The 9210-nt window shown below is 39.4% G+C and overlaps 2 protein-coding genes and 1 long non-coding RNA gene across 3 annotated transcripts; 1 reads left to right on the top strand and 2 right to left on the bottom strand.

The window, feature by feature from the left end:
- Nucleotides 1-298: 298 nt before the first annotated feature.
- LOC146457109 (uncharacterized) lies at nt 299-1899 on the bottom strand. Its single transcript, XR_014858603.1, has 2 exons — nt 1836-1899; nt 299-1406 (listed from the first exon to the last, which is right to left on the bottom strand). It is a non-coding gene; the product is annotated as an uncharacterized LOC146457109 (long non-coding RNA).
- Nucleotides 1900-2340: 441 nt separating this feature from the next.
- Nucleotides 2341-5319, top strand: LOC146457108 (uncharacterized). The gene has a single exon (XM_085092389.1). The coding sequence runs from the start codon at nt 2341-2343 to the stop codon at nt 5317-5319; it is 2979 nt and encodes a 992-aa protein (XP_084948515.1).
- A 195-nt stretch (nt 5320-5514) lies between these two features.
- On the bottom strand, nt 5515-7096 carry LOC146457107 (uncharacterized). Its single transcript, XM_085092388.1, has 4 exons — nt 7093-7096; nt 6755-6916; nt 5834-6271; nt 5515-5567 (listed from the first exon to the last, which is right to left on the bottom strand). Exons 1-3 carry the CDS (start codon nt 7094-7096, stop codon nt 5949-5951), a joined length of 489 nt encoding a protein of 162 aa, XP_084948514.1. The 3' UTR covers nt 5515-5567; nt 5834-5948.
- Nucleotides 7097-9210: the final 2114 nt, after the last annotated feature.

Below are 9210 nucleotides of genomic sequence, written 5' to 3'. Positions count from 1 at the left end.
TTGATCATGAAAACTACACGGAGATTTGGGAATGGGGACTTGTGACAACGTCAAGTGTTGTCAATGACTTGATGATGACAGAAATTTCAGGTAACTCTCATCCCCTGACGATGATTGCTTGACTGAACATGTTTCTGACGACTCAGAGGAGGACACAGTCTTGCATACACTCCCATTCAAGGTTATGGGGATCGCTCACAAATTAGAAAGGCAAAAACACCTGGAGGCAGCATTCATAAAAATGAATTAGGAAAACGTTGCTATAAAAGCAAAGATTCAGCCAGAACCAGACAACATGTATGATGCAAATGCCATTGCTGTTTTAATAGACTATGGACTTGGATACAAACAAGTTGGCTATATTTCTCAAGATTTAACTAAATTTGTCCATTCAGTGTTAAACCGAGGAAGGTTACAATATGCTTCTGTATATAATATCAAATTTAGAACAACATGGGCCAAAGCAGGGTTCTACATGACATTGCAGCTAACGTCTAAAGGTGAATGGCCGGCCCAAGTTCTAAGAGCCAGCACATGAGTTCAATAGTAAAGAACTTTAGATCAAACCTACAAGTGCATCTTTCTAATTTTAAACCAACCATGGGGGATTGTTCACAGAACTCTCATTCCTTCCTGTTTTTACATCAATAAAAAAGTAGAAAAATAAAATATTGCATAAACCCTGGAGTAATGAATAAATATGCAAGGGATTGTTTTTAGATGAATCATGAAGGTGTAAACAATTATTCTTTTTAAAACCCTATTCAATAAATGTTCTGAAAATATGCATTGTTGTTCTGACAACATTACTAATCTTGTACATATATACATTATTTTCTCGGTGTGGAACAAAACAGCCGAATCTTACATGGACTAGATTCCAAAGCAACTATAAATAATTATAAGACTCTTGGAGGTAGTGCTTCACTGACTGCATGAAATGTGGCCCTAACAGTTAACGAACCACGCTGTGGAAAATGAGCACGATTTGCCACAAAAACCCCGGGGTCAGCCCTTCGTGAGATTATCATAATGAGCCTACCTAATCGCTCGATTCCAGATAGAGAAGCACCATTAAATGATGGCAAAGCCTTTAAATGATACCGTTCATGGACACCTGTCCAATAGTAGAATGGATTGTCCGGGTCTATCCTTTTATTGAACTCGTTCATTATTTTTGGGAACTGCTCCTTAAAGGTCTTGTGATCAAATATTGGTCCTAGCAGTTCATGAATTCATGAAAGAGGGAAATGATGCCTTCTACGTCATCTGTGGTGCTTGCCCGTGGGTTTTCTGGGGGTAAACCTCTTGCCTTGCCCTCTTCTCGTCGGTGCTCCTTGCTTTTTCTGTTGGCCACAAGAGCAGCAATAACCTCCCTTGTTAGTCCCTGGATACCTTTGATTGGCCTGTTAAGAAAAAATAGTGACATCAGCATAAGGAGAAAAGATGTTGTCATGCACATGATCCTAATGTTTCGATTGAATAATGGTGAAATGCATTTATCAGACTATTCCATTTTGAAAATGTAGATAAAGAACTCAGCCACAGCCAAAGCCGCCTTCACATGACAAACTTATGTTGGCCAACTCGTGTTGGTAAACGATTGTCCCTTTTTCATTTACACATCAAATGTCAGTTGGTCATCACAGAAAGGTTGACGAAAGAGTTACCGAGAGTTGAGAAAAGTTCTGTTTGTTGTCAACAGCTGGCCAACATGTTTGCAAACTGTTGGTGTGCCATTCACACACACCAACTTGAGTCCCTAACACAGGTTGGTCAACATCAGTTTGTCATTTAAAGGTCGCTAAACAGCAGCTTCCACAACAAAAAAATACCTGTTGACATCGATGGTAGAAAAATCTCGACAGGACCAGTGCCATGGCATCCAGTTCTCTAGAATGATGTCAGGCGCCATGTTGTACGGCCACGCAAACCGGGTCTCCAGACTATTCTGTCTCCTTCTCGTCATAGGTCTTATCAAAGTGGGTTGGTTTCACCCTCAAAATGACGTTAAAGATTTTCGCCATCCAGCGCTTGACGCTATAACACAGGCAGCTCGGCGGGATGAGTTTTCATCAAGCTTAATCTGTGCGACTTTAACAAACAACAGACACCATCTTGGACTCAACAAACTCACAGTTAACGGCTACTCAAACGCAAGAGTTAGTCGTTATCCTAATGCAGTGTCCACGTTCAGGTTAACCCGCCTAACAATTAGTGGAGATGTATGCCCGAATCCCGGTCCTCCTACGACAAAACCAAGCTGTCAAATGTGCTCAAGGACAATCGCTCGAAACCACCGAGCATTACACTGCAACCTGTGCGGCCTAAATTTCCCACATGAAATGTGGGCAAGTGACAGCCAGGGAATACAAATCTATTCAATTAAGAGACCCGAAGACATGGATTTGCAACAGCTGTTTATTAAACCAACCCCTGTCGGCCTGTGGATTCGACGAATCTGACCTGCTTACAGCTTTACCTTTCAGTTCACTGTCAGACGACTCGTTTTCTTCAGTGATCGGGACTCATACACCGCCGCTTTCTGACGTACTTCCCAAAGATGACGAATGCGAAAGTCTTTTCACCGACCTAATCCATCAACTGTCTAAATGCTCAACTAAAGATCTAAAGGTAGCACATTTGAACATCTGCAGCTTAAGAAACAAAATCGACGAACTAAGATGCTTGCAGTTATTATGCAAGTTTGAGGTGCTGGCAATAACTGAAACTCACCTCGATCAAACTGTGTTAGACACTGCCTTGAACATTGATGGGATGAAGCTATTACGACTCGACCGCAAAGGACGCAAAGGAGGAGGTTGCGCTTTGTATTTTGCAGACCATTTACATGCTATTCACCGCAAAGATTTGTTTATTGAGGGTCTTGAAGCGATTTGGCTACAAGTCAAAATTTCTAGCACCCAGGCCCTATTTTCTGTCATTTACAGACCACCTGACGACAACCTTTTCTTCGAACGCATCAATACGCCACTTGAAAAAGCCTGGCTGAGATCTGAAAATATTTTTTTAAAAATCATCAAAACAAGAAATTACAAAAGAATGGATGTAGAGAAATTTAAATATGATCTTGAACGTACTCCATTTCACATCGCATCCATCTTCGAAGATCCTGACGACCACCTATGGGTTTGGGAACGACTATTCGACGATATTTCCAATGAACATGCTCCATGGAGGGAGATAAAGGCAAGAAGCTTTTCCTCCTCATGGATAACTTGCGAAATTCGCCACAAAATGAACCGACGGTATAAACTGTTTAAAGCGGCAATCTCTAGTAAATGTCCAGAGCAGTGGTCTAAGTACAAACGAGTCAGGAACGAAGTTACGTCTGATCTAAGAAATACTAAATCATCTTATTTTTCCACCATTTTTAATGAAGTCAAGTCCTCGAGTGCATACTGGAATCTTCTTAAAAGGGCTACCAACCCCAAGGCCCGCAAAAACATCGGGCCTCTTAAGAAGGAAGACAACACCCTGGAATTTACGGACTCGGGAAAAGCAAATCTGATAAACTCTTATTTTGCTACGATAGGCCTAAAGCTATCCAACACTCTACCCCCGCCTACAAGTTGTGGACACGGGATAACTTGCGCAGACAAGGGCGAGACGGATACTCCTCGACTCACAGATGTTTATATTTCAAAGTCTTTAGTGGCGGAAAAAATAAAAGCGCTAAAAACAAGAAAATCCACTGGTCCTGATAACATACCTCTTAAGCTTTTAAAGCTAGCAGGCGATGCGATTGTCCCGTCACTCCTCAGCCTATTCCGACTCTCCATTACCACCGGTAGGGTGTTCACTAGCTGGAAAACTGCGAGGCTTACTCCAGTATATAAAAAGGACGATGAAACCGACTGCTGCAATTATAGACCGATATCATTGCTAAGCGTACCAAGCAAGATCCTTGAATCAGTAGTCAACGACACAATTGTTGGTCATGTATACAAAGCTAATAATCTAGTCACAGACAAACAATGGGCATACCGCGCAGGATTTTCAACAGAACTGTTACTAATACAACTTACTGAAACATGGAGAGAAGCTGTGCACGCAGGCTTAGTGGTAGCAGTTGCCTTTATAGATTTTAAAAAGGTATTCGATAGTGTGTCGCACGCCATTCTCGAAACGAAGTTGGAAAGGGACTTTGGCATATCAGGGCTACTCCTGTATTGGCTTAAAAGTTACTTGAAGGAAAGACAGCAATACACAGCTGTTAATGGATCAACTTCAGAGATGATACCGATCTCTTTTGGAATTCCTCAAGGGTGTGTCTTGGGGCTGACACTTTTCACTCTCTTCACGAACGATCTTCCGTCCTCAGTATCTTCCGGATCCGTCTATATGTTTGCCGACGATACAACGGTTTACTGCATAAGTGACACGGCAGAGAAAAGTATTGCCAAGTTAAATTCTGCACTTCGTGAATTAAACGAGTGGTGCCTCATTAACAGATTAACACCCCACCCAAGTAAAAGTGAGGCCATGCTAATCTCTAGAAGAAATCCCCCGGTAAACATTCCCCCGATCCTTATCGGAAATTCTACAATTGAATGGGTATCGAAATCACGGTTACTTGGAATGACCGTCGATGAGAAACTGACCTGGACTCAACATATGCTGGAACTCAAAAAATCATTTGCTAAAAAACTAGGATTACTTAAGAAGGCGAGATTTCTCCCTAACAACGTTCGTCAGGACCTCTATTTTAAGATCATCTTGCCATCAGTGACATATGGTCTTATACTATGGGGATCTGACTTATTTCAGTCCCTGGAAAGACTTCACTGCAGGGCTGCGAGACTTATCTTTCATTTGCCGAAAGATATGGCATCTGCTGATGTCCTACAACTGGCCCAATGGCCGACTCTGTCTATTTATTATAAATTAGCCATTTTTATCTGTCTCCATAAAGCTTTCCACGATAGGTTACCTGTCACATTAATCGACCTGATTTCTAAGAAACGGGCCACAAACTATTTAACCCGGACTTGCGCTTCTTTAATTGTTCCACGCTTCAACACGCGTTACATGAAAGACTCTGTCGCGTTTAGAGGCTCAGTCCTGTGGAATGCAGTGACCAACAACTGTAGTGCCCTGACAAATAACATTCCTTATCGTGACCTCACGCTAAAGCTTAAATCTCAAGCTAATTTTAATGAATTCAGCTTTAAGATAACGTCTGCATCCACTTGTAATTTTAGAAAAGATGACTTTGTATATACTAAATTTTATGCTCATGATTTCATATTTGTAAGCGTTAATTTAGTTCAAACATTTTGTCTGTATATACCGTAAGTTTTTAGCTTCTTCAGTTTACTTGTAATTAGTCAATTGCAAACGACCCCACAAGCTCATGTAGCTTTAATACTCATCGTTTTAAAATAAAGGCTATCTATCTATCTATCTATCTATCTATCTATCTATCTATCTATCTATCTATCTATCTATCTATCTATCTATCTATCTATCTATCTATCTATCTATCTATCTATCTAGAATCCAGTCTAGCATAGCTAAGTTGTGCTTTCTCCTTGTCTGCTCATCTGTAAAACGAAAGTGCAGTATGCATAAGGATTTTATAGATCAAACTCTCGGAGCAAACTGTGATTTTATGTATAGTACGGCCTTCATCATAATTCAACCAAATATTCAGATCAGAGAAACATCACCTTGGCTCCCTCAAACACACAACCAGTACGACACACATAAAGAAGCATAGTCTGTAATGTAGCCACCAGCAAACCATGACATGTTTGACAACTGTAGGATGGTTTGAAGGTGTGGTTCCACTTTACAATTTTGTAATTACCTAGACCCCTTCCATCATTAGCTTTATGCCAATTGAGAACTGTCTCAACAAATCTGGCCTCATTCTCGTGCTTGTTTTCCTGCATGTACTGTAAGACTACGACAGAGAAGAACTTTTAACAGTCAGGAACGGATTGTTTTCGTTTCTCAGTCAGGGCTTCATACGTCAGGCCTGTGTTTTCAGCATGGAGCGCATGTCTAAAATACTGGAGGCCAATATTCGGGACACAGCCTTCTCTTGTGCATGTTGTTATCCGTTTTAGAAGGTGATTGTGGTCTTCACGCTCATGAAAAAATTCTCTGGTGGTGGGACTCTTCTCCGGGATGTATAGATGTTCTTTGAAGTTAACCTCCATTGTAGTAAAATTGTTCACTTTCTGGCAGAACAGGTACGTTGCCATCAGTGATTTCAAATAGTCGGACTTGCCTTCTGGCAAATCTTATCAAGAAAATACGAACAATTAGTTGTACGTCATGATAACAAAAATCCATTAACTTATTATATAGGCTCTGTAGGAAAGAATAGCTGTAGATCGTTTTTAAATAATATGAGGGAGCATAGGATGGGAATAGATCAGCAAGAACATTTGTAGGTGCAGCATTCCAGAAATTCAATTGTTCCTATAAATAGATTATGGCATTGGCTTTTAATACGTTGGTTTAATTTATTGTCCAAGAAATAAACAAATTTGCTCTGAATGAGGGGCGACTTCAGCAGGCTTGTGTTTATGATTTAAAAATTTATAGCATCGGCTAAAATAGGATCTGTTTATGACTTTGCCATGAACTTCTCGAGGTGAATGGTCATCTCAGGTTTTAAAAGCATGATTACTTGACACTAGGTTCAGAAATTCAATGTACCGTAACCCGATTATAGTGAATTGAAACAAATCAATTATCAATTACGAAATAAAAGGCATACCTTTCTTCCATGGACAAGGATCATGGCTCATGGGAAGGTGGGTCCTCCTTACATCGAGAAGGGCATCCTTAAACAACTTCCCTTTGTCCATGAAGGATTTCAGCATAACAACACCATCTTTAGGAACGGCAGGATGATGAACTTCAGGTTTAATAGCACCACCTTAAAAATAAATAAATAAATAAATAAATAAATTTGAGTAAGAAGATGTGTGCCTGCCGTAAGTCAATCCCAAGTATTATCAATGAACCCCCCCCCCCCCCTCTTTTCCCTATTATGCAAACAGCTACAGTAGGAATTTGACTTTCAAAAACCCAAACAAATTATGATTAACACACCCATCCTGTCGCATACAACAAAGCTGTACCGTCTAAATCAGCCTTAACGATACACGGCTTCACTAGTGGTGAGTTAGCAGCATTGAGTAAAACAAATAGTCATTTATGGAAACAAAATAAAGACGAACTGTTTAGAGTGTAAAGAATAAGTTTTATTTGATATTTTAGTCTATAATTCGTGTATACGTAATAACAAAACTATTTTATAGAAAAATCAACATGCCTAACGCCGTTTTGGATTAAAATCATGTCCATATATGAAACAATCATTGAGCCAATTTCTAATGTCATGCAATAAGTGGCACATTCAATAAATTTTAGGCTGTTTGAAGATGGTAGAATTGCGTAAAGTAAAAGCAGATTAACGTACATTTAAGGTTTTTGTTTTTAAATCTCGATGAAGCGTATTCCAGTCGCGTTGAATACCATTAGTCTGCGATTTGCGGGACATTATTCGATAGACATGTAAGCAAATGCAAATGAAAATTCCAACTTTGACACACATTTAAAGTAGCACAGTTTTTCGAGGGAACATACCTCCCTTTTTCAAACAGCTACTGGGTAGTCTTATCTTTTATCGATGGATGTGATATTTACACCAGTAATTGGCATTGGACTGAAGTTTGGAAGTATATATATCTTTCTAAATAAAGGAGAGCTATCAACGTTTTCGAGTTATAAAAAATTTAAGAATACATCAAATTGTAGTTGACAGGGTCGTTCTCATCCTGTTAGGAAGTTTTAAACAGCGCCAAATTCGGGCTAACTATTAGGAAAATCTCCCAAACCCAAAAGAGCTTGCCACGAAATCTCGCCATCAGGATATTTTGGGTGGTGAATGATTGACATTCAAGTAATTGGGTTGCCATGTTCTGATTTGATAACTGAGCTAGTAAGGAAGGTTTTAGCCTTCCTTTTAAAATGTACTAGTCTAGGCGTTTCCTGTGCAACTAAGCGCGATAACCCAAGTGAAAGCGAATTTTTTTCCAAAGTGAACTGAAAGTGAACTGGACGTGGCGATCAATGGTATTGAGGGGATCAGGAAAAGAGATCACTGCATTTTCATGCATTTTGGTGATCGTGTTATCAACAAGTCAATATCACCATGTAATGTGGGGCAATGTCCAACGCTGTGCTTTCAGAATGTCCATTGTAGAATTTTGCCACTTTGCCTGAAATTGGGCCAATATTTCATTTGACTGAAATGTCACATTTAGCCTTTGGAGACCCAAAAGTCAGATTTTGCCTCAAAAGACTCTGGAAACAAAATTGGATACTTGATTTTTGGAGTAAAACACTTTCATAGAAAACGATGAATTGTAGGGTCAAAATTTTTCCTATATAACTGACTCAAGTTGCTCTAAAAAACAAATATGGGTTTTGAACAATGCTGGTTACAGCTTTTGAAGTACAGTTGTTTACGTCATGGCTGCACGTAAAGCTAACCAGTTAGCAGTTAGCTGTTAAATAAACGTTTTGCGGCAAAGGATGCGTGGGAGCAATTTCCTAACTGAAAAAGGAAAATCAAGCCGGCGTAGGGGCTATATCCTTATTAAAATAAATTTTCTGATATTTGTAACGATTTAAAAACAATTGTTTTGCTTTTACCACTGTCACAAGACAAAGGCGTGGTTGCCATAGCTACAATTCCTTTCATACTAGATCATTATTTATACACAGTCTGACAAGACCGGTGGGTGGATGCCAATATACAAAATTACATACAGTAAATAAATGCAGTATATAAATGCAAGATGATTTACCTATCGGGGAATTACTGATCAGTCCTTCTGACGTCTGTATCGAAAACTGGACAGAAAGGATACGATGAAGTCTATTATCTTTACAGTAAGTAAAAACAACGCGTATGCAACGTATTTAATCATTTAATTTAATACTACTATGAATGTTTCCTTTTCCAAAATCCCTTAAAACGTAGTCAATTTAGTTACTCAAAGTTTAAATTGAAAAGAGAACAAAGGAGGAGCCAGCTTAACAGACGTCCTTACAAATTCAAAATGCTTGTCCGTACACTCTGGTGACTGTTTTCTTGTTCCTCCCACCTTTCTTTCTTCCTTCCTTTCTTTATTTCTTTCTTTCTTTTTTTTTTTTTTTTTT

This window comes from Pavona decussata, unplaced genomic scaffold, assembly GCF_977016875.1.
Source record: "Pavona decussata unplaced genomic scaffold, jaPavDecu1.1 SCAFFOLD_248, whole genome shotgun sequence".
NCBI lineage: Eukaryota > Metazoa > Cnidaria > Anthozoa > Scleractinia > Agariciidae > Pavona > Pavona decussata.
This window is presented reverse-complemented; position numbering and strand designations above follow the sequence as displayed.

Excerpts from the sequence above, each read along its gene's own strand:
- LOC146457108 (XM_085092389.1), top strand. The coding sequence starts at position 2,341 with ATGAAATGTGGGCAAGTGACAGCCAGGGAATACAAATCTATTCAATTA.
- LOC146457107 (XM_085092388.1), bottom strand. Across the intron at positions 6,272-6,754 it reads TCCTTGTCCATGGAAGAAAG|ATTTGCCAGAAGGCAAGTCC; the intron begins GTATGCCTTTTA and ends TTTCTTGATAAG.